The sequence below is a fragment of the Triturus cristatus genome, chromosome 8 (genome assembly GCF_964204655.1).
Source record: "Triturus cristatus chromosome 8, aTriCri1.1, whole genome shotgun sequence".
Lineage (NCBI taxonomy): Eukaryota > Metazoa > Chordata > Amphibia > Caudata > Salamandridae > Triturus > Triturus cristatus.
Window position 1 is genome coordinate 873,333,354 of NC_140591.1, and position 26,047 is coordinate 873,359,400.

Consider the following 26,047-nt stretch of genomic DNA (forward strand, 5'->3'; position numbering starts at 1 on the left):
CAATCTTCTCAGGTCTTCAGACAGCCAGGCATTCCTCTTTTGAATCTTCCTCAGATCCAGCAGTGTTCTAAGGAGGGTACTGTGGGCCCCACATTTATGCCTGGTACCAGACTGTTGATGGGACGCCTCCTGGCTCATCCCTAACCAGTGGGGTAAAAGATGGGAGGGGCAACCCTGACCACTTTTGCAGGACTTCCTGTGTCCCTCACTGGAAACAATTTCATAGGGCCCATTTCTGTCAACAACAGTATGGCAGAAACTTTCTTCTCCTGTGCAGAGCTCCTCTGTCCACCCCAGAGGTGTGTCCAGGGAAATGAGCAACTCCACCCCTGTTGTCTAATGGTGCAATAGCCATCAGGATCGTCTTAGTAGTGCAATCATCAATTGTGTCTATCAAATAATGTATATTCATCACCAATGTTTTTTAAAAATAAACCCATCATGATCATAACGAATTAAATGTTTCACAGTCCTGCCAAATCTATCAGCTATATGTTTAGTTACTATGTTATCATTGTTACTGAGCAGCATTATTTGGTGGTAGGGTGCTGGCCCTTCTGGATGCCATGTTTAAGAAAGTTGACTACTGTGCATTTTTGAAAATGGGGGTATCTTGCCACCTACTAGGAAATAATTGTATAATTATGTAGATTGCTTTTTAATTGGTGGAAAATAGTTCTATAAAATTGGGAATCCAAATTGATATTAAACTTTTAATGGAAACTCACATGAATAGAACATTAGCAGTATGTCATGGACTCCTCAAAAATCTGAAAAAAGTAGTCCCACTGCTCCCCAGCCCTTTAGGGACACTTGTGGTACAGGCTTCTACATTGAGTAGACTGGACTATTGCAATTCTCTGCTATTAGGTCGTCCTGAGTATTTACTCAAATGGCTCCAGAGGATCCAGGTGCTAGCTGCCAAATTGGCGCTAAACAGGGGAAGAAGGGACTCTGCAACTGAAAAACTACAGAAACTTCACTGGCTGCCAGTGAAGGAAACGGTCTGTTTTAAGGCTCTGTGCGTCATACAGAGGGTAGTTAATGGCACAGGTCCTAAAGCTTTTCAGCAAACAATTTAGCAGTATAAACCTGCATGAACCTTAAGATCTTCTCTCGCTACCCTCCTATCCAACCCCCCCCTTAAAATAAATACGATTTGGAGGTAGAACCTTCCATGTCCAAGGTCCTCAACTCTCGAACAACCTCCAACTTTCCCTAAGAAATAATACCAATCTGTCCAAGATGCCCGTTGGGTGATAGCTGTGCTTTACAAATATAATAATTAAGTAATCTGCTTGTGAAAAGGGCCAATACCAGCTCCTACTGCCTGTTCCCTATTGCAGGAGATTAATAATGTCATCAATAATGCTTTGTCTGGCTTCTGTTTTGGAGTTCTACTTTGTTATTAATGATGAGGTATTATTTAATCAGTCTCCTGGACTTTATTGTTGATTTGGAAAATACATTTCTTCAGTGACTACCATAACATTTTACCGAAGTATTACATTAATTCATGAACTTTAAATACTACTGTATGTTTACTATTTGCCCATCATTACTGTAAATTCCAATCTCCAAGTGCCACTTTAGCCTTTTCCGATACCAAACAAGGTTCTCAGAGACCTGTTTTCAAAATATATTACTCTGATTTATGAATATCTTCCTTTGGACCTTCTATGTGAAGCCTGAAATTATTTTCTTCAATAGGGAACATAGATTTGTCTGCCTCTCATCCTATTGCTTCATCTGTCAAATTGTAATTGTCTAAAAAACTGTGAAATAAATTCTGAAATAAATATTTTTGGTAAAAAGATCCACCGTCAAAAGCACATGGTGCATGGCGCACAGTGCATAAAAGTGCACAAAGTGCTCTTTAACACTGCTGCTTGTGCTTCTGCCCTTTTACTGGGCCGCAGCACAAGCCACTATGTTAAAGGGCACTTTCAGACGCATCGTAGTTGGGCGGTCAGACCCTCGCCTGCTTGTCGGGCGGTCTACTGACCACCGTGATAGTAGGCGGTGGTCCGACCACCAGCTATCAAAATAAGGGCCTGGGTCTTTTTGAATCTGACAGGTTACTATGTATAATTGTGTTCATTCAGATTTGACTGATTCTTACTTGATTATGTTCCATTCTCTTTTTGTATTGGTTACAGCAATTTTCTTTTTTGTTTACACCTCTTCAGATTTGTTGAATCTAGGGCAGGCAATTGTATATCATTGATGTATATTCATGTAGTAAGATTATTTCAGAATTGAAAGACGCTAACTCTAATAGCAGGTGGTATATAGATTTAGGGCGATCTTCAAACACACCATAAATGCAGCCTATAGGCAGTAATGTAATTCCACACTTGCATTTGAAATACAGTGAGCGTCCTTGTTGATCTGAGCATGAGGGCATTATTTCTAATGGAAAATTCCTTGTAGTCAGTACTGTCACGTGAAGCACAGGTTGAAGAGAAAAAGTAATACGATATTAACAACTATAATGTTCTGATATGCATTTGAATTTTGTTTTATTAATTATACACTTTTAACCAAGGGATAAGTGTTTCCTGTTAGAAAATACTTTTTTTTTTTTTTTTTTTTTTTTTTTTTTTAAGTGCATGCGGTATTTATTTGATCCTTATGTCGTCGATACGCGTTTCGGCTCTGGCGAGCCCTGTTCACTCAACATGGAATCATTTTGTGCTCAGTTTTTTTTTTTTTTTTTGTTATTTTTTTTTTTTGAAACCGTTTATTGCAGTTTGAAAAGTTACAGGTATGGGCCTACAACCACACGGCCGGCCGCTAGAGCATCAAAAACATATTACATGCATACAGCAAAAAGTCTCACAGCGGTGCAAAGTAGGAAAACAGGAGTAATCAATGGTGCAGGCCTCACGGCTCCATGCCCACAGTACGGTTCCATTTTCTTAAAGCAAAACAACATAAACAAACCACAACCGCAAGGCAACCCTCGATCCAAAGTGACAACACGTGCTCCATAAGTGGGGGATCCAAACCAGCAGCAAAACTTTGAAGGGGGGGACGGGAGTAGATCAGGGACTGGGGGACCGCGCGCCCGCGGCCAAGGGAGGGGGGCCATCTAGGGAGACGGAGCCGGCGAGGCAGCCGGTAGCAGCGGCGGCTCACAAATACCCCCGCGGTAGGCGTTCCAGGGGCCCCAGAGTTTCATCCACGCCCCAGGCTTACCCCTCGCCACATACACCACCTTTTCACGAAACATACACCAATCCATATGCTCTTTCCAGGCCGACACCGCAGGGGGCCTCTGGGATCCCCACAATTGAGCAATATCACGCTTAGCTATCATGTATCCCAGAGTCACCCACCGCGTCTGCGGTACCGAATAGTCATTAGGTTCCCAGACATTCAGCAAGCATCTCCTCGCTTCAGGCAGTAGCGCGACACGCGTAACCACTCGCAGAACCCCATGCACACCACGCCAGAATCGCTCCACCTTCGGGCACTCCCACAGTATATGCATGAAAGTCGCCAACGCGCCACAGCCACGCTTACACATTCCGTCACCGGCAAAACCCATACGTAAAAGCCTTGGCCCCGTCACGTAGACCCGGTGAAGGATCTTGAGCTGGACGAAACGAAGGCGAGCCGGGATGGCCACCTCTTTCGGAGAGGCCACCGCGGAAATCCAATCCTCGTCGTCCAGCTCCAGCCCGTCGGCAACCCAAGCCTCGCGGAGACTAGTCAGCAGGCACGATCTATCGTTAATCAATTTTTTGTATATGAGGGAGATCGTGCTGTCCGGGACATGGCCATCTAGCACTCTGTCCTCCAGGGGGGAAGACTCCGGAATGGATGCAACATCCGGGAAGACGGAGCCCAGCGCATGGCGGACCTGTAGGTACCGAAAGTACTCACTGCCCTGCAGCTGAAACTCCGCCTGCAGCGTCTCAAAAGTTTTGAATCCCCCCCTCGTCCAGAGATCTCCCACCGTGCTGATTCCGATCGTGTCCCACTTCTCGAAGCCCTTCGACGTCCACAGGGAGCCCAACCTCTCAGATGCATACAGCGGAGACGCCCGGGTCAAACGGTCCTTCCACCCCATAGCTGCATGAGCCGCGTGCCAGACACGCACCATGACACGCGTCGGTCCCGTCAGACGGGAGTCGGGCGCGCCAGAGTAGAGCGCGCGATTGTAATCGCCACCGGGTAGGAGCATCTTGTCCATCTCAAATGCCGGATTCAGGGCGGGCCCGTAAAGGCCATGATTAATTGCAGCTAGTTGGGAGGCCCAGTAATACCGTTTAATGTCCGGAAGGGCGACCCCTCCATCGTACCACGGGAGCGTCAGTTTAGCCAGAGCAATACGCGGCCTCCCGTCCCAGAACAGGCGCCGCTGGAGGCCCTCCACCTCACGAAAGTAACGTGCCGGGACCAAGTCCATGGTATTCTGGAGGGCGTAGAGGAAGCGCGGCAGGGACATCATTTTAAATAAGGCCGCTCGGCCGAGCGGCGAGAGCGGCAGACGCCGCCAGCGCACCACGTCCTCCCTCAAACGCTGGAGGGGGGGCAGCAAGTTCCGCTCATAGCGGGCCTCCGGGTCAAGAGTAATATATATACCCAGGTACCGGAAACCCTGGGAGGCAATCTGGATCGGACAGTCCCGTGGCAGGACCGGAGCCTCCCCGGAAAGCACATAGACACAGGATTTCGCCCAGTTGATGACCAGGCCTGAGTTACGACCGAAGGAGCGCAAAACATCAACCAGGACGATCAATGATTTGCGCGGGGAGGCGAGATACAAAAGGATATCGTCAGCATAGAGGGACACGCGGTCCTCATGCTCGGGGGTCCAGCGAAGGCCACGGATAGAAGGGTGCCACCGCAGCCACTCCGCCAGGGGCTCCAGGGCCAGGGCGAACAGAAGAGGGGACAGGGGACAACCCTGTCGCGTGCCCCGCCCCAGCGCGAATGGGGCCGATACTCGCCCATTCACCACCACCTGCGCCAACGGGCCCGAATATAGCAATTTAACCCAGCTGACGAAACCCGGGCCGAACCCAAACTTCGCCAGCATCGCCCAAATATATGGCCATTCAAGCGTATCAAACGCCATGGTGGCGTCCAAGGACGCCAAGATGGCCGGCTCCCGCAAAAATGGGACACGCGCGAGCACCCCGTGTAAGCGCCGCAGATTGAGCGCCGTGTTGCGGTGTGGTATAAAGCCCGATTGGTCTTGGTGGACCAAATCGCCCACCACTCCAACCAACCGGTTGGCCAACACCTTGGCAAGGATTTTGGGCTCCGCGTTCAAAAGCGAAATCGGCCTATAGGATGTGACTCGTTCACGGGGCTTCCCCTCCTTGTGGATCACCACAATTGTAGCCAGACGCTGGTCCAGCGGGAGGGAGCCCTGCGAGTGGGCCGCAAGGAACATCGCGCGCAGGTGGGGCGCCAACACATCCGGGCGTAGCTTGTATAGCTCAATGGGAATACCATTGGGGCCCATGGCCTTGCCGGATGCAACCGAGCGAATAGCCGAGGCAATTTCGTCCGAGGTGGGAGGGGCGTCCAGCGAGTCCCTATCCTCCACCGTAAGGGAGGGCAGTGCGATGTCCCGAAGCAAGGCATGGGAATCTTCCTCCGAGCAGGGAGAAACCGGGGAGTAAACTTCGCGGAAGTAATCCGCGAAGCAGGAGACAATGGCTTCCGGCTCGGTGACACACGCGCCATCCACGCTCTCAATCAAAGGCACCACGCGGCTCGCTCTCTCCCTCTTATCCAACCACGCAATCAATTTGCCAGCCTTGTCACCCACATCATACAATCGCCCCTGCTGCTCTCTACTGAGGCCCCTGGCCGCCTCCGTGACGAGGGCCCGATAGGCCGCCTGCTTTAAATGCAAAACATGCAACTTGGCGTCTGTTACCCCGCTCCCCAGGTCACCCTCCAGTTCTGCAATCTCGGCCTCAACCCGGGTCACCTCCTCCCGCTCGCGCCGCCGGGCATTGGAAATAAAGGAGAGGGCCTCCCCTCTAAGAACCACCTTGAAAGCCTCCCACAGGGAGATGGCAGACGGGACCGACCCCACATTCTCATCGAAATAGCGCTGTAAGGATTTGATCAGGTCGGCACGAATGGTGGGGTCGCGCAAATACCATGCATTAATCGGGGCCACCCTGCCATCCCCCCTCGGGAAGACATCGAAATGCAACAACAATGGGGAGTGGTCTGAGATACCCCGTGCCAAATGGCGCACCTCCCCCACCCTCCCTGCATGGGCCGCCGGGACAAGGATGTAATCAAGCCGCGAGAGGCTACCATGGGCCCCCGAGTGGAAAGTGTACTGTTGCAATACAGGGTGCTTCAAGCGCCAGCAATCTACCAGGCCCAGCGTGTCTAAAAGGCCGGGCAGCCACGCCTGTGCCCGGGGGAGGTCCCTAGGGGGATGGCGATCCATAGACCCAGAGGCAACCGCATTAAAGTCCCCTCCAACCACCAACAGGCCACTCGGAAGGTCCAGAAGGAGGCGCCCTAGATCCGCAAATGTAGTGGCTTGTAACCCAGGCGGGACATAGACTGATATAAAGATAAACACTCTACCCTCCATGCGTCCCACCAGAACAGTGTAGCGTCCCCTCTCATCATGGCGCACCTCGTCAATCTCAAACGGGAGCGAGTTCTTGACCATAATACCCACCCCCCGCGAGCCCGAAGTGAAGCCAGAGTGGGCCGCCAAACGATAACCCCGCCGATTCATTGCATGAAAGGTGTTACCTATAAGGTGCGTCTCCTGCAGGAAGACAACATCCGGTGAAATGCGTTTTAAATACTGCAGGACCACACCACGCTTAATCCTATCCCCCAGGCCGTTAACATTCCATGACAATACAGTCAAATCCCTACCCCCCATCATACGTCGAAACAATCGGTCGTCCCCCACCGAGCATCTTAAGAACAACAAAACAGTTGCGGGTTTGCCCTGCGGTGCTAACAAACAACACACCCCCCCACCCCCCGGTCCCAACAGAACTCCCCCCTCCCTGAACCCCTGCATGAGCCCAGTCAGCCCCCCCAAAGTGCAGTGTGCCTGTCGCCCCATAGCTAAGTACTAACTAGTCCCCCAGAGGAGGAGGGAAGCCCCCAGCAGACCCCACCCGACCTCCATGGGAGGGGAACATACGAAAGCAATGTGTGGTAAAGGAATAACATCCCGAGCAAGGCCTATACAGTCACCCCTCAATTCTGATCCGGCGGGCCCTCCCCGCCAGCCGCGCCCCCCCCGCCCCGATCTCCAGGCAAAGTGTCCAACCAGTCCCCAGCCGCCTCGGGCCGGTCGAAGAAGTGCGTACGGCCATCCACCTCCACCCTCAGCTTAGCCGGAAAGAGCATTGAGTACTTGAGGTTTAGGTCCCTTAGGCGACGTTTAATACCAAGAAAGCTCTGTCGCTGCTTCTGGACCGCCGGAGTAAAGTCTGGGTAGAAGTGTACATCCATGTTGTCCAGCCTGACTGGTCCCTGTTGCCTGGAGGTCTGGAGGATGGCATCTCTGTCCCGAAAATTAAAAATCCGGGCAATAAGAGGCCGCGGCGGGGCACCGGTCTTAGGGCGGCCCCCGGGGACCCGGTGGGCACGCTCCACCGCAAAAAGCTTACTCAGCCCCCGGGGCTGGAGATGGGTCAGGATCAATTCTTCCACGAAGAGATGCGCCGCCTCCGCCTCTCGGCCCTCCGGCACACCAATAATACGGACATTATTCCTCCGGGCCCGACCCTCGGAATCCTCCAGTCGCCGGTCCATCAGGGCGCTCACCTGGCCAAGCCGGCGCACCTCCTTCTGGAGGGCCACCACGTCCGTCGTGAGGCTCGTTGTGGTGTGGGCCAGGGAGTCGACTCGGTCGTTTGTTTTTGACAAGTCTGCCCTCACAAGGCCCACATCCACCAGGACCGAGTCAATTTTTTGCGCCAAGGTATCGAAACGCTGGTCCACTGAGGCCTTCATCTCTGCGATGGCGCCCATGACGTCCCGGAGGGTCAGATCCACTGGATGGGCAGATGCCTCCGTCGGGCCCACCGGGGGTGACCGCGATGTCTCCGGAGAACCCTTTTGGAGCGTGTAGCGATCCATACTATTGGCCTGGTGCGCCGTGCCACGGCGGGTTGTCTTCATCTTCGCCCGGTCGCCATCTTGTTTGGTGGACATGCTGGCCCTTCCACCGTCGTGCCAAGATCTCCAAACAGGCCGCTATACCAATTCACGGGTTCCGGGGGGGGCGGGGGCGACCACCGATCCGCAGGGCGACCCACAGCCGGCGGGTCAGCCGGGCACTTGGACAAGACCACACCACCGCACCCCGCTCCGCAGCCCGACCCCGCTTGAAGCAAGGAGGGCGCAAAAGCGAAAGTGAAAGTGCGGGGTACGCGAGTCGCCCAGCCCCGCTCGCCGCTGTTGTTCACTTTGTCCCCGGATCGCCCCACCACTCCAATCCGGGGGGCCGGCGAGGAGAAGGCCGCAACCTTCGATCGACGCTCCCACTGGTGTTCGGGGTCCGATTCGGGCCCAAAAAACGGGTGGCGCCTCCGCTCGGGTTCCCAAACACAGTCCCCTCAACAAGGACAGGATATCGCAAGGATTAATTCAGGAGGTCGCGGAGGTCCTCGGGAGTCTCGCATCTACGCGGCCATCTTGGTTGCGCGCTAGGCTCCTCCTCTCCCTGTTAGAAAATACTTAAGCCTTTTGAATTCAGTGAAATTATTTTAAGCAGTGTGGTCATTTACCCGATGATATTTTGTTAATTATTTAGATTGTTGGATAGCTTCAGAAAATTTTAATTGTTTTATTCATAAACAATGAGTAGTGCGCGCTACAACTGTGGGTTGCAAAAAAAGAAGTTCAATGTTTTGTTAAGTTTTTAATAGTGCTCCTGGGGCGACGTATCGGTCGTAGACATCAATAAAGTAAAGGAAGCAGCACGATCCTTAGTGGATGTGTCCCCCTGGGCGCTAAAATAGTCTCCGCGTGGAGATATTTGAATCACAGGTTCTTGAAAAGATTAGTCGAAAAGATGTAACATTTGGTCATGAAATTTAATTCGTTTATACTTCAAGATTTCAAGTTTTAAACATCTTGCATGTTTCAGACATTTGTTTGTCCTGTCCAATGCATTTCGGGTTAGGATAACCCTTCGTCAGGGAAAATCAAGAATGCAATCATATAATGAGGAAACAATGGGTATCTTTATAGAAGTTAATCGGGAAAGTTATAAAAAAGATTATGAACGTGTTTCCCGGGGGTAAAAACGTCGTTTGGTGACATTATTAGAGTGAGGGTTGAGTTGTTAGTCATGTATATATTGGGAGGGTTAATGAGGTTCTCTTAGTGCATAGGAAGTTGTGTAAGTATTATGCTAATATTGGGAGTGAGCGGTACAGAGCCATCGGTGTTTCATGCGGTGTGCGCGTGGTCATGTAAACGTAAGGTGCTTGGATGTTGCTACGATGAACATAGTGCTAGCATTGTTAATTTAAGCGTGCCGGATTCGTGACAGCGTTATGTTAACCAGTGTGGTTAATCGAAGTGGTTTATAAAAAGCGGTAACTTACATAAATCGTTCTTTCGAATGAATGACAATTGATTGAATGTCTGTGAAAAGATATATATTATTTAATATCCCAAAGTGCTCACTTGTTTTTAAATATTACGTAATGGCTAAACAAGAGTGGTGAATAGATCACTTACTTATGCTTCATGCACGATGCGTGCTTGCAAATATCGGCTTCTCAGTATATCGGTGTAGTTTGCAGCATTAGTAACATGTGCGTTAAATAACGGACTCTTGTGTTTGTTAGCTTACGTAAATGGGGAGTGAAACGCTACCCGATACGTGATAATGGATCGTTTGGTGGCCATGTTGGATTTCGGCATGGGTAGGGTAGGTTAATGCGTCTTCAAGCTATGAGTTTAAAAGAGCAAACAAACGTTGGCTGATTGTGAAATGGGTAAACGTGCTATTATAAAAAAATAATAAAAAAGCATTAATAAATACAATAGGATAACAGTCATATTTGGTGACACGAAAAATCGGTAAGAATAAACATGTGGTAGCTTATGAATTCAAAGAGGTTGAAGCGTGGTCTAAATGGTCATAATGAACAGTCAAAAAATAAAAAATAAAAAATAAAAAATATAAAAAATAAACCAAAAGGTCATCAAAACATTTTGGTAAAGGGAACCTGGTTAGTGCGATTTCTGTAGGTACCAGTATAGGTGAACAAGGCAGTCTGAGAGTTTCTATGGATCACAAATAACAACGCGTGCAGATGTTGTAGCTACTGCTAAAAGTAGCATTGATAATCCATGCGGTCATTAAGACCATGTGGTTTCAAGGAGTCCATCCTTTTTATCCAATGGTTTTCACGTTGTAGAAGGTGTTTGTTATTGTCTCTGCCTTCTTTTCTTGTCACGATTTCCAAAATCAGAAATTTCAGTTGACTGATGTTATGGTGATTTTCATGAAAATGAATAGCGATGTTAGACTTAGTGTTGCACGTGCGGATGTTGGATTTGTGTTCATTAATTCTAGTTTTAATTTTTCGTTCTGTTTTTCCAATGTAAACTTAGCCACACGGGCATTTTAATAGATATATCACGTTGGCTGTGTCACACACAAGTAGCTGTAACCTGTAATTTGATTTTGTGTCCTTTCCGTGGATGTGTGATGATCGGTCCTTGGATGATGTTGTGACAGTTGTTGCAGTTATGGCATGGCAGTGTTCCTTTGAATGTTTTGTGGGTCCTTCCATCTTTGTTTTTCAAGAGCTCGCCCAAGTTTTTGCTTCTCGTGTATGCGAAAATTGGAAGTTCGTTAAACAAGTTGTTGAAATCTTGTTCTTGTGTTAAGATAGGCCAATGTCTTTTGATGATGTTTTTGAAGGTGTTGCTGACTGTAGAATATTTGGATACCAAAACGTTTCATTTGTTGGCCTTGGGTGTGGACTTTATTAAAAGATCATTGCGTGTTTTTTGTTGACTGCGTTGAGTTGCTTGATCTAGAATTCTATTGTTTGAAACGAAGAATCATTTCTTGTATCCTTTGGTTTGCTAATTGTGGTTGTGAAACAATTCGTTTTACTCTTAATATTTGTGAGTAAGGCAAATGATTTTTGAGTGGTTCCTGATGATAGCTGCTGTAGTGTAAGATATTGTTACGATCAGTGGGTTTTCGATGCAGATATGTTTGCAATGTGTTGTCAACCTTAGTAATGGTTACATCCAAATATTAGATGCTTTTATCCTGTATTTCATATGAAAATTGTATGCGCTCATTGATGTTGTTAAGATGACTTAAGGCTTGTATAAGGGTGTCTTTCGGTCCGTTCCATAGAATGAAAATGTCATCTATATCGCGTATAAACATTTTGCTGTACATATTCCATGGAGCTTTGGAAATTATGTGTTCTTCCTCAAATCTCTCCATGAACAAATTGGCATACGCTGGCGCAGCACACTTGCCCATAGAAGTGCCAGTCATTTGGAGATACCATTCAGTTTTCCATTTGAAATAACTCCGGAATAAGGTGAACTGAAGTAGTTTCATAAGGAAAAATTGCATGTCACGGTTGATATCAGAATGTGTTAGGGTGTATTCAATAGCTTCAATGCCGAGGTTGTGTGGAATCGAGGTATATAGTGTCTTGACGTCTACAGTACATAGTAAAATGGGTTCATCATGACTAATACTTCGTTGATTTTTTATAAGAAATCTGTAGTGTCTTTGATGTATGTTTTCATGTTGACAACGGTTGGTTGAAGGTATTTATCAAGAAATTGGCCGATAGGTTCATGGAGGCTTCTGCGTGTAGATACAATTGGTCTAAATGGAGGGTTGTAGAGGTCTTTGTGAATTTTTGGTACCATATATAATGTAGGGCTTTTGGGGTTGTTTTGTATAAGGAATCTTGCTGTTTTGTCGTTTATGGTCCAATTGTTACATGCTTTTACAGCGATTGTTTTGAGCAGGTTCAGAAATGAGTATGTGGGATTATTGTCTAATTTGATATACGTGGTTTGATCCATGACATGTTTGGCTACTTCGTTTTCATAGTGAGAGGTGTTGAGAACCACAATTGCTCCCCCTTTATCGGCTTTTGTACATGTTAAGTTGGGATTGTTAGCCAACTTTCTGAGGATTCCAAATTCTTTTTGTGTCAAGTTGCCTTTTCTTGTTTTGCCATAATTGATTTTCATCAGTTCCGATTTTACTAAGTTTTCGAAGGTGTCTAATGTTTTATGGCTGATCGGTGCCATGTATGTACTATGGGTTTGTAGACCCATTAGTTGATCATGTTTTTCTGGTCTTTGGTTTGGCAACACGTTGTCGAAAAAACGTCCTAATCTCAGTTTCCTCATAAATTTGAAAAAACTTTTTTCTAATTCCAGCAGGTTTGTTCGTGATATCGGGACATAAGAAGTACCTTTTTGAAGTAATTTGAGCTCATTGTGATTAAGAATTTGATCCGATATATTGATAACTAGGTTTGCTGTGTCTGTTTCTTGCCTTTGTCTTTCTTTGATGTGGCTGTGGTGCTCCTGGTAACTGGTGTTCCTTTGTCTTTTTCCCCTCCGGGGTCGTCTCTTTCTGTCTGTCCAGTTTCTAAAAAAGGCTCTGCTGATGTTGGTTTGGGTTCACTTGCGGTTGATGTTGAAGGTTCTTGGTGGATTGTATGATGTCTTGCTGCTGGTGACTGTCTTGGTCCATGGGTTGTTTCGTATCTTTGGGATCTTGGTTTGCTGGGCATGTCACTACCAGATGATGATGTATCTGTTTCTTGAGTATATGGTTTGTTTTGTCTTCTGCGAGCGTATATTTCAGCCCAACTATATACTTCGCCTAGTTTATAGTCGACAGTGTCACGTCGAAATTTTCGGATCTTTCTTTCATTGACCTCTTGCGAATGTTTAGTTAGTTGTTCATTGATGTCTTCTAAAACCTTGGTCCAATCGTCAGATGACATTGAGTTAGTTAATTCATTGGTAACTGTAACTATTTCCTTGGATAGTTCAAGGATACTAGAGTTTTCTTGTTTTATTCCAGCATTACGTTTTCTGATCCTTTTAGTAGGGATTGCCCCCATACTCTGTGCCCCGATACCCTACCATTACCCCCCCTTCTCTTGCATGTCTTTCCGTTTTCCCGGTAACTGGCTGCTAGATCTTCCATCTGTCATTTTCCCAGTACCTGGCTGCTAGATCTTTCATCTGTGGGCCTCCAATTTCCAAATCCCACGCACCTGACCATGCACCTCGAATTGGTGCCTTTTCCAGAATACACCATGTCTATCCTTTGGTGTACATGTTACCACCCCTTTCTTTCTATGCTCTTATCAGACTCATTGATTCAAGCTTAAAATGCCAAGAACTCGAATGCAGAAACTTACATCACGTTTGACTAAATAAACATAATTATAGATGACATATTCATGCCATAATGATGCAAATCGAAAACAGTGTATAATCTTTTAAGCTTCATCAGTTTGAATTATTTTATACATATTTTTATACCATATTGAGCAGTCAAGGAGCTGCTTCAATCGCTGAACACATGTAAATCTTTCCATAATAAACACCTTCATTTTTATGATCTCTTTCATTCTGAAATTCTTGTAGAGTGCTATAGTGGTGTGTGACTGAGTAGAGAATTAGGGAAATATCTGATGCTCAATTTAGTAATTAAGGGCAAGGTACTTGAGTACAAGGAATCAATAGGATGACTCCTTGTATATCTGTAACGCCCTGAACGTCTCAGGATCGTTTAACAGACACGATAATGAGAACGCAACCACTTGTGAAGGTTTAGTTATTTTAATGAAGGCAAAAATAATACAAGGAATAAACAAAGGTTATAGTCACTGGAATCCTCCAGGCTAAGTACGTTACCAGCCCACAGCACGGATGGTCCTAACCGTCCTCTGCATATACGCCGATCCCGGCGTATGCCAACAGAGGGCAGAAATGAAATGGCCGACAATGCCAATCGGTAGGCGGTGAGGGGCACGAAGAGTGTTGGGGAGAATCGAGGAGTCAGGGAAACACCCAGCCGGGGTCTCTACCTGAAGGGAGCAGCCGCTCAACCTCTTCCTCAGACTGCACCGGGACGCGGAGTCACCTCCTGGTGATGCGTCACCGATACCCCAATCACAAGCAACGAAGACTGAACCGAGAGCAGCCGCTCGATCGATCCCGTGGACTTCCGAGTCTGTAACGCGGCAAACACCTCCTGGTGTGCGTTACAGCTGGCAGTCCCTGTATCTCTGGTCGGGCTGGGAGTTACGACTCCAACCAGCAAAAGCGCCACTGCGCTTTGACTCAGCCGAGTCAAAAAGCGAAGCTCAATGGTTATCCGGTAGAGCTTCCGGGTCCGTCACAGGTGACGATGGGGCAAGACACGGCCCAGGGAGTAACGACTCGACCTACCTCCGTTCTTGCCTTACTGGAGCACCACTCCGGAACACTGCTCTTCACTAAGCAGGTACGTCGGTGTAAACACAATATCCGACAGCGTTGTACCTCCCGGTTCCTCCCTTTATAGGGCATGTTTTCCTTGAGTTATGTAACAGGTCTCCTGTTTACATAAGGGCGTGTTTTCCTTGAGTTATGTAACAGCTCTCCTGTTTACATAAGGGCGTGTTTTCCTTGAGTTATGTAACAGCTCTCCTGTTTACATAACCTCTCAACCGCTAAGCATCCTGGGAGATGTAGTCCGTTTTCGCTGGTTACCGTTTTCCTCCCCTCGCATGACAGGAATTCTTGACAATATCAGACTAGGGTGAATAACAATAGAATTGAGTAGCAGAAATAAAAGATGAACAAGGCAATTCAATAAAAGATCCAGATAAGATGATGTCACGATGGATCACCCTGGGACACAGAAGAAGGAGATAGCGATCCCTTACCTCCTTACATTTCCCCTGTTTTCGCGACAGGAGATGGTGTTGAGCCCTTTAATTCCCCACACTTCCTGAAACACACCTCCACTCATGTGACAGGGTCACATGCTCCAATAGACATCGCCGTAACGGAGGAGACCAGCTTTTTAATGGGCCCACGGTGGAAGGAAGACGTCCGTCGTGAGGTTGAAGCAGGAGGGAGTCCTTACGAAGGGCATCCGGAGTGGAGGAGCAGCGGACACCCGAAGCGACCTATCACGCCAACCGTAGGGAGTGAAGAGAAGACGCCGTTCGAGACCACGGGACGCCGGGATCCAGACGTGCAGAGAAGGGAACCGGACCCTCTCTGGCATCACCAGCTGACCCACCGCGCTCCTGGAGGAGCGTGGCTACCCGAGGTACGTGGTCATATCCGGGACTGGTTCGGGAAGGGTAGACCGGCGGGCAGAGGCTCTGGTGAAAGGGGAGGGGAAGGGTGACTGGTCCTCGCCCAAGCTGGTTTTCTTTATTTTCTAGTACCGGTTGCAACAGTGTGAACTAAAGAAAACACGTGGTGGTGGTATACTGGTGTCCTTCCCTCACTCCCCTTCTTCCCGTGAGTCAGGTGAATAAAACGCCTCGGTTCCCGAAAACGTATGTTCTTTTTTTTTATGCCAAGCTAACTCCTGACGCCCCTTAACCATTGAACAAAACAGAGAAGAGAAGACCCCGAACACTTCCTCTGACAAGAAGACGGAAGCTGTATAACCTCTTTTGTTTAGTAGAGTGAAACCGATATAATAAAGAAACCTTTGATTTGACCCCAAAAATCTTTCTCTTCCCTCTGTGCCCATTGCAGATGATTTCTCAATTTAGGCTATTTAACAGGAAATTATATGCAAAAGATGGCTACAATATACAGAATACTTTAGATGAATATGTCCAAGTGATCCTATTGCTGGAATTCTCTAGTGACAAATGGAATGAATTTGACAATGTAGTGTCTGATGAGAGGATTGTTATGCAATGAAGTAACTATCATACTGGAAAGCTGAAGATGACTTTCCCATTGAGTTTTATAAAACATTTTCTGAGATTCTAGCTCCCATAATTGTCCATATTTCAGCAGGCTTTGATGATATAGATGGGAAAACCCCATCAAGGAATGTAGTGAACATATAAGCATTTTTAAAGAAAAACAAGCCAACTAATGAATGTGTTCATACAGACCAATATCTAGTCATAACTAAAATTGTTGGCCATGAGCAACATGGGCTTATCCATGGATGAGATTCCACAGAAGTCATTAACATGGCAATTGTGGCCAACAATCCTTTGCAACCTGCTTGTCTGTTTTTATTAGATTCAGAGAAAGCATTTGATTGATTGGCCTGGAAATGTTTATGAGCCATCATGGAGCAAATGTTTTTTCCTAGAAAATGTATGGAGTGCATACACGTATTTATATACTGTACCTACGGCTAGAATAACAATGAGTGTTATGATCTTGAAATTTAAAATATTATGCCGGGAATAGGAACAATGTTTATGATTTTGCAATGTATACATGTTAGGAAGGGAACTCAACATGGGTGCCCAATTTCACTTATATTTACTATCTATCAGGAACCTTATATTAGACGGATAATTAGTAGTTCTTTGTTAGAACAAATGATAAGGAATGGGGGCATGTTTACAATCTCTGCTTATGCTGACGATGTCCATTATAACATAATGGGGTAACCCAATTGATGTCCGCAGACCTGGGTATCAAGTAGTACAGAAAAAAGTTGGTCCTGGAGCTATTTATAAGGCAACAGAGTCTAGGAGAATTAGCGATTTAAGTCCAAATTTATGCATGCATATAGTCAGCAAAAAATATCAAATATAGACAAAATCCTTAAATGTGCACCAGGCAGAAAAAACACGTTGGCACCTATAAACTTTCTCAGAACATTTCTGTTTTTATGCACATATACATTTCCAAACTGGTCGATACACTACCATACTCAGTAATAGTTAGGAGGTTGCTCCAAAGGGAGGGACGTGCAAAAATGTTGTGCTCCTGCGTGAGATAAAGTGAAAAAAGAAGGAATCAGAGTGAGGGTAATTCAAAATACAGAATTATTACAATCATTCCAAAAGAAAACTGGTTATACATCACAACAAAACCAGTTGAAATTCAATAGAGCATTTCTAGCAGGAACAATTCTGTCCAGGGACTTCAACTCGGGCACTTTAATTTATGGGTCTGATGTACAGGCACTACAGTTAGGTTTCTTCTATAAAGTAGACACATATATGTATATTCCAGGGACTAGCAATATGGACGTTCCCCGAGAAAGGTGGCTTCAAAAGCCCTCTGCAGCACAATACCAATGGTGCCCACAAGTTGCACGTAGTCAAAACCAACCAGCTGGGCACTACCCTGTCCCCCCTCTAGAGTTATCTAATAGATTTTCTACACTATCTAGGCTGGAGGAGTGTGAATGACTACATGATTCTGTAAAGCCCACCATAGAGATGCAGCCCCAGCAGAAGGTTCATCCTTCAACTGAGCAAAGTGTGTTGGTCCCCAGTGTACCCAATACTAATATCTGGTTATGGAATATTGCAGGCTTGGCAGATAAGTTTCAGGATCCCACTTGGCTGCAGTTTATCAGGCAGTTTTCAGTGATCTGTTTCCAGGAGACATGGTTGGTGAATTATAATTTATCTTTGGAGGGATTCAAGGCCTTCTTCATCCCGGCATCGCCATCGGCATGTGGTAGAGCTAAGGGTGGTTTGGTTATTTATATATCGCTGGCAGTGGATTGCCGGATTCAGACCCTTCCGTCTTCAAAGTTGGGTCTTCAAGTTGTTGTATTGAAGAAGGGGACTACTAGTATGGGCCTGATAAACTTTTATAACGCGATGTCAAATAATTTGGGGGAATGCAACATCGCCCAGCTGGGTTCTTATATAAGGCAGACCTGTGGCTCTATATCACTGGGCGATTTTAACATATACCCTTGTGGAGATCTGAGGTATACTGGTATGGCTGAATTGGGTTGCCCTCGAATGCGGGAGTTCCACTTTGAGCATTCGACCCAGGGAGAAGTCCTGAACAAGTCCTGAACAACTTACTTAATGAATTCGATATAATGTCATTAATGTCCCTCTCTGCCCCACACAGCAAAGCTCTTGTTCCTTCTTTTAAAGGGGGAGGTGGTGGATCTTTTATTGATTATATTCTAATTTCATCTACCCTTCAGTCCCTTTTTAGTGGGTTTACTATTAAGGAAAGTGTCTACATCGACAATAATCCCCTTTGTCTGCAATTGAGTGGCCCACTCTTTCTTAGCAAATCTAGGGTGGTGATACCGGGCACACTAAGACCTATGGACGGTTGGCGCCATCTTAAATGGACACAGGTTTCCCCTGATGACTTTCATAGTAGGGTAAGAGACTCATGTGCTGTCGAACTAGCACTTTGTGTTGCGTCAGGTACCTCTTCGAGGGATGTCCTCAGTGCCTTTAATGTTGTCACCAGTAGGGTAGGGGGACTCCTAAGTGCACCTGCACATAGGGTAGATAACTCAAATCCTAGATGGTTTGATTCATCCTGTTCTCAGGCAGCGCGAAAGCTGAAGGAGGTTTTGAAGGTCACCCCGAGAAACCAACCACTGATACGTGCCTGTAGTAACAAATATAAACAGGTTCTGGCTATACGCAGGGGTGTGCTGAAGGAGGAGGCCTGGAGGGAGCTGTTAGAGAAGAGTACGTTAGTTAACAGTTCAAGGTTCTGGGGGATCGTCAATAGACCGCTACTTGAGAAAGATACAGGTAGCGACTTAGGTTCCCACATCACAGAGGAAGAATGGGTGTCCCATTTTCAATCTATATTCAAGGGCCGTACGTACCAATCTCAACAGCCAGTTAGGGCGGCGGATATTGCCGCCTTGGTTTTCTATCAGAATGAGGTCGAGGTTGGGATTGCCGGCCTGACATGTAACAAGGCGCCAGCGCCGGACGGCATCCCACCAGACCTCTTCAAATCAGATCCACTTTTTTGGGCACCGGTTCTAGTGGCCGTGTTTAATACTGCAGCCAGGGATGGTTGTCCAGACTCCTGGGCCACTTCAGCTATTGTGCTGGTGTTTAAGAAGGGGGACCGCAATAGCACTTTTTGCTGTAGGCCGATCTACCTTCTTGACTCAGTGGTAAAGGTTATAGGAGGGGTGTTATTAGAAAGATTATCTACCTGGGCAGAGGAGCACAATATAATATCTGATATCAATACGGATTTCGCCCTGGGCAGTCAACTGTGGCCCAATGCCTTAATCTTTATACGATCCTCGGTAAGTACACGATTGCCCGCCCAGGCACAATCTACCTGGCCTTCATGGGCCTTTCATCCGCGTTTGACTGAGTCAACCGGGTCAAGCTGTGGCAGTCCATGAGGGCCATAGGGGTGGAGGATAGCATTGTTAACTTCCTAGAGGATCTGCACAGGGCCGCTAAGGTAAACGTTAGAGTTAGATATGCTCAGGATCTTCGTGTCTCTAGGGATTTTAAAATTGGGAGGGGTGTACGACAAGGCTGCATCTTGGCCCCTTTTTTGTTCAACCTCTATATAAACGATCTGGATAGAGCCCTGGTTAACACAGGGGCAGACTTCCCGTATGTAGGACGGTGGAGTCTCCCTGTCCTACTATACGCAGATGATGCTGTCCTTATAGCTAGCACTGCTAGGGGACTCCAATCCCTGCTTGACACCTTTTTAAATTTCATTGGGGCATGAGACCTAGCAATAAACAATGCCAAATCATATATAATGCAGGTAGGGATACGGACCAAGAAAAAGTTTGTCTTCATAGTAGTTCCTGAGAAGGTCCCTCTGACGCCCGTCTTCTCATATTTGGGAGTTTTAGTGGATGATCGCCTGAAATGGGGGCTTCTTATTTAGAAGAAAAAGGGTGAGCTCATGAGGGTAAAAACTGCTATTTTCAACTTTGCCGCAACGACGGGTAAGTGCCCAATTACGGCCATGTTGAAAGTTTATCAGGCCAAAAGTATAGCAACAGCGTGCTATGGCAGTGAAATTTGGGGGCATATTGGCACAGATGCATTAAAGGTGGTTAGGAATATATTTTTAAAGTGTTTGCTGGGTGTGCCAAGTGGTTTATCGAATCTGGTGTCTCATGAGGAATTGGGGGTACCTTTTTTATGTGACACTTTGGCCTTGCGCCCCTACTGTTCTGGCTCAAGTGTTGGCTGAATAAGGATTTAGTCCTCAGCCAGCAGATTATAACTGACTGTATGAGCTTTGATCACATGTCCCGAATACCATGGCTGAAATATATTAGAGGTTGCCTTGAAGAGTTGGGGCGTCCTGAACTTTTCTTAAAGCCGGATCTGATTGTACAAAAGGATGTGGAGTTTGTTAATAAAGCTTTTGGCAGTTTAAGGAAGTTAGAAAGAGACGAGCTACAAGTGCGAAAACCTAGTGTTCGCAAATTCCTGATGCTAAAAACAAACCCATCAACAGAGCCTTATCTCCTGGGGTCATTGTCCAAATATGAGCGGTTTTTACTGGTCAGGTTTCGTTTGGATTTGTTCCACTTGCTACTCGCTGTCCCAAAAGGGTGCCGTAGAGGTCAGGTGTTAGCACCCTGCAGCTGCGACGGTGAGTCTCCGCAGGACTTGCTACACTTTATGCTATTTTGCAAATTTTATGAGGTACCCCGGAGATATTTTTGAATCCCCCTTTTAAAGAAGCTGAATTTTAATCAGGCTCGCCCAGCTCTTTTGTATCTGCAACTACTGAAGGTAGACTGTATCTTTTTCACTGTGGGCTATTTGAAATCTACAGTGAGAACGAGGGCATGTCTGGAAACTTAGTATCCTCATCCGGCGGCAGACACCCCCAGTCTTTTATGTTATTATGTTTAGTATGTGAAATGTACCCATGGGGTCATCTTTTACTTCTTTTACTGATATGAACTGCATGTAATTTTATTATATCATGTTTTTAAGGTGATCCGGATGCTGTGTAACTTTTATGGTTTTTATGAATGAAACCGAATAAAGTTGTTTTTGATTTGATTTGAACAAAACCAGTTCGGCATGGCCTGTCCACCATTAGTCATTATTATAAGCATTTTTGATTCCAGAAAACAGAGAGATATCATCTGTAGTTTGGGCGGGATAGCGGTAACACATGGTACAGGCCCACTGTGGGACAAGTGTCGACGTTTCGACCCGACTTAAAGGCATAGAGGGTAACTGTACCCTCAGCTGGCGGGTCTTCCTCAGGACAGGGGAGAAGGGAGACAACCATTGGGAATAATCATAAAAAGGTTTCAATGCCACAACATAAAAGTAGATGAAAAAGGCCTGAATGTGCCTGTACAACTAACCTATTCGAAGGTGCCCGTAGGTAAGTAGTTTCAATCACAGCTCCCGGGGGTGGGATGTGTGTAAAAAGGGGGGGGGAGGTGCACATAAGACATCCAATATATTAATCAAGGATATGTCAAATCAATGCAGTGGTCTGACCACTATACTGGATGTCATTGGGCCCGCCACCGACAGCCTGTCGGTGGTGGTCCCACTGACATCATAATATGGCTTAATGTGTTATGTTGGGTACAGATATCAATATCCCAAGGAAAGCTAGGGAAATTGTCTTAATTGCAATTATTATATCCAGCTTATGTATTGACTGAAACATGGGACGCGCTTACGAACCTGTTAATAGCTGACTCTGATGGTCGGGCAGACTTCTGATATTACGTTGGCCTGAGGGGAACGGCTGCTCTGCCCCTTGCTGAGCCGTGAGGTGAACGGCATACTTGCTTCGTGCGAACTACATCTCCCAGACGCCCTGACAGCGCGCACAGTACCTGCGTCATTGAGACGGCGCCTGGAGCCCTCAAAAGCAACGAGGGCATACCGCAGCGCGGGACGCGCTTACGAACCTGTTAATAGCTGACTCTGATGGTCGGGCAGACTTCTGATATTACGTTGGCCTGAGGGGAACGGCTGCTCTGCCCCTTGCTGAGCCGTGAGGTGAACGGCATACTTGCTTCGTGCGAACTACATCTCCCAGACGCCCTGACAGCGCGCACAGTACCCGCGTCATTGAGACGGCACCTGGAGCCCTCAAAAGCAACGAGGGCATACCGCAGTGCGGGACGCGCTTACGAACCTGTTAGTAGCTGACTCTAATGGTCGGGCAGACTTCTGATATTACTTGGCCTGAGGGGAACGGCTGCTCTGCCCCTTGCTGAGCCGTGAGGTGAACGGCATACTTGCTTCGTGCGAACTACATCTCCCAGACGCCCTGACAGCGTGCCCAGTACCCGCGTCATTGAGACGGCGCCTGGAGCCCTCAAAAGCAACGAGGGCATACCGCAGCACGGCACACGCTTACGAACCTTTAACTAGCTGACTCTGATGGTCGGGCAGACTTCTGATATTACGTTGGCCTGAGGGGAACGGCTGCTCTGCCCCTTGCTGAGCCGTGAGGTGAACGGCATACTTGCTTCGTGCGAACTACATCTCCCAGACGCCCTGACAGCGCGCACAGTACCCGCGTCATTGAGACGGCGCCTGGAGCCCTCAAAAGCAACGAGGGCATACCGCAGCGCGGGACGCGCTTACGAACCTGTTAATAGCTGACTCTGATGGTCGGGCAGACTTCTAATATTACGTTGGCCTGAGGGGAACGGCTGCTCTGCCCCTTGCTGAGCCGTGAGGTGAACGGCATACTTGCTTCGTGCGAACTACATCTCCCAGACGCCCTGACAGCGCGCACAGTACCCGCGTCATTGAGACGGCACCTGGAGCCCTCAAAAGCAACGAGGGCATACCGCAGTGCGGGACGCGCTTACGAACCTGTTAGTAGCTGACTCTGATGGTCGGGCAGACTTCTGATATTACTTGGCCTGAGGGGAACGGCTGCTCTGCCCCTTGCTGAGCCGTGAGGTGAACGGCATACTTGCTTCGTGCGAACTACATCTCCCAGACGCCCTGACAGCGTGCCCAGTACCCGCGTCATTGAGACGGCGCCTGGAGCCCTCAAAAGCAACGAGGGCATACCGCAGCACGGCACACGCTTACGAACCTGTAACTAGCTGACTCTGATGGTCGGGCAGACTTCTGATATTACGTTGGCCTGAGGGGAACGGCTGCTCTGCCCCTTGCTGAGCCGTGAGGTGAACGGCATACATGCTTCGTGCGAACTACATCTCCCAGACGCCCTGACAGCGCGCACAGTACCCGCGTCATTGAGACAGCGCCTGGAGCCCTCAAAAGCAACGAGGGCATACCGCAGCACGGGACGCGCTTACGAACCTGTTAGTAGCTGACTCTGATGGTCGGGCAGACTTCTGATATTACGTTGGACTGAGGGGAACGGCTGCTCTGCCCCTTGCTGAGCCCTGAGGTGAACGGCATACTTGCTTCGTGCGAACTACATCTCCCAGATGCCCTGACAGCGCGCACAGTACCCGCGTCATTGAGACGGCGCCTGGAGCCCTCAAAAGCAATGAGGGCATACCGCAGCACGGGACGCGCTTACGAACCTGTTAGTAGCTGACTCTGATGGTCGGGCAGACTTCTGATATTACGTTGTGAGGTTCCGTGTGGGACGGAACGACACTTTTTGGGTGGTGACGAATATGGGTGAGTTGGGTATCTACGAACCGCAAATGACGAGTATAGTGGGTGTACGCAGTTTCGCTACGCAACCACGTATGGTTCGTCTGATTTTTGGGTTTGTTCATCTGACCCCTCGGGTTCCATTTTAGATACGGCATCCATTTTGTTTCTTGCCCTCAAGTAGCCAGCGAACGGACTTCGCCCGCTTCGTGACCCTGGGACTCCCAAGCTTACACGAGGGACACGTGTTCTTTGGAGTATGACTTTTATGACGAGGGGAACGACACGACGAAGGCAGATGGCCCCGCTCAAGGCTCATCTTGCCGTGCCGGTCTATTGTTTCAGCCATGCATACATTAGACACGGTGTCTCTGATCCCGTTATCAAGTTCCCTTTATTACTCCTAACTCTCTTCTCTAATCTGTTGTGCATCCTTGTCCTTTCTTTGCATCTGTTCTTGCCCCTTCTCCTAATGTGTTTACGATCAGGATGGAATGTGTTTTATTGCAGAGAAGATATGTTTTTACAGTTGGGAACTGGCAATACTGTTGTAATTATGTTCCGGCCTCCTGAAACATGAACGCGACCCTTTTGAAGTTTATTATGGGAACTGAGTTGTAATCTTTGTTCACTATACTGTGCTATGGGAAAAACGTGTATAAAAGGAGCGATCCACTTTTGCAAATTGAAGCAGTCTCCGAGAACCTACACGCTGTGTACTTCTTGTGACCTCTGTATCCCTGCAGTAAATAAACGCTGATCTCTGACGTCGCTGGAAGTGTCCCGTGTCTCTGTGTTTGGTACGCCGGAACAGGTAACCCGCGAAGGTTTCAGGTGTTGTTCCCTGGCACCGCTGGGTCTTAGAAAAACCCAGTCCTTCAGTTGGCGCCCAACGTGGGGCGACATCAGCGGTACCGGTCCAAAGCCCGACGATCGTGAGGAATTTCGTGTGAAATCTCCGAGGGAAGGTGCACCCCGCTTCATCGATCCAGTTGTCGAAATAAGTGGCCCGACGTCTTTTCCCGCGAAGATCCCCGCCTCCTGACGGCTGCGACGGACTAATGCCCTGACTGTCGACCTGTTTTGGCGCCTGGCGTAGTCCTTTGTACGGCGAGACGATAGACGGGCCTTCCTGGTGACGCCATTGTTCTTTCAGTTAAGTATTTGTGGGTCGCTCCCAGTGTTCCTTTGTTGTTTGCATGGTACCATAGCATTTGTGGTTCTTAGTTGTTGGGTTTTATTTGACGATTGCAATTGCCAAAAACCGAGGGTCTCGCAAACTTTTTGCGAGGATATCATAAATTCGATAGCCCTTGAAGTTTGTAAACTCGGTTAGTGTGCGCGATGCCTAGCCGTAGTACTTTGTTTGGGTTTCTCAAATGTTGCAGAATGGATTCCCGGCTGGAGGATTCATGTCCGATACCTCCGGTTGGAACTCCAATTTACGAGCTCTATAGTCGCCATGGCGTGGGTCCTATCGTGTATAATGAATATTGGGTCCGCTACACTAAAAATGATGGGGTTCTTAGTTGGCCATCTCATGGTAGTTTCGAAACTGCCGTTTTAGATAATTTGGAAGCTAAACTGTTTAAAAAGAAGGCTAGGCCGGCCATGTTTGATTCCTTCCGGTTGTGGCGGAAAGAGGCCAAGCAGAAAGAAATCAAACAGAGTAAGAAAAATAAAAAAAGACGGTGTTATTGCGGTGATGCAAGATGCTGAACAGTATCAGCGAGACAAAAATGAGAAAGAGCAGGAAGTTAGTGCTCGACTTCATCATATGGCGGTGGATAAATGTTATCCGGTGCTACCGTCTAATGTCGATAAGTCAGGTGAAGAAGCGGTAGAGGATTCGCTATTGTCTTATCTGTTGAAATCACCACCTCCCTATGCTCCCGATACTCTGGGTCCTGTGATTCTACCTCTTCCTCCACCTGCTGTTTTGGCGGCCGCTGGTCAGCCCGCTGTTCCTCCCGCTCTCCCGCATCCCTTTGTGCCACAAATCGTCCCTCCTCTTTTACCGGCTTCTCTTCCTACTGCGCCTTTTCAAGTCCCTCCTCAGTCTGTCGTTCCCACTACTCCTGGTGCCGCGTCAACTTCTATTGCCTCTACCCCTACTGTTGCTGCGCCTGCATCTTCTTCCTCTTCTCCTTCTGTTCGTAGTCGTCTCCTGACTGCTGTTGCTACTCTTTATTCTCCGCTTTTTGGGCCAATACTCGGCTCGACTCTTTCTGATGCCGCTCAGCGGCGTAGTCAGCTTCCTGATGATAGGGAACGTGAATCGCTGGTAAAAATGGCACGTAAATGGATACGTAATCCCGTTAAATACTCTTCGCGTGTAGTGTTTGAAACATTTTCTCAGTTTAATGCGCCCACTCAACGATTCGTGTTTGAGGAATTGTGTAAATCGTTGAAGGAGGAGTGGGATCACGATGTGGTAGATAATGTACCGTCAGAGGTTTCTGATCTCCAGCATCGGTTCACAACTGGTGTGATCGTGGGTGACA

At 47.6% G+C, this 26,047-nt stretch overlaps 2 protein-coding genes across 3 annotated transcripts in view; one reads left to right on the forward strand and one right to left on the reverse strand.

Annotated features, from left to right (window-relative positions):
* ABI3BP (ABI family member 3 binding protein) overlaps window positions 1-26,047 on the forward strand; it is a 1,978,933-nt gene that overhangs the window by 323,968 nt on the left and 1,628,918 nt on the right. The window lies entirely within an intron of this gene.
* The window catches only part of LOC146805201 (nucleolar complex protein 3 homolog), a 330,742-nt gene continuing 321,534 nt past the window's right edge, over window positions 16,840-26,047 (reverse strand). Inside the window, exon 5 of one of the 2 annotated variants that reach the window (XM_085622402.1) lies at window positions 16,840-16,962. Coding sequence is in view for 1 of the 2 variants with exons in the window: in XM_085622403.1 (XP_085478529.1) it covers window positions 16,907-16,962 (56 nt within the window). In the remaining variant the exon portion in view is untranslated. The remainder of the gene's footprint in view (window positions 16,963-26,047) is intronic. The other variant, XM_085622403.1, reaches the window with a different exon arrangement.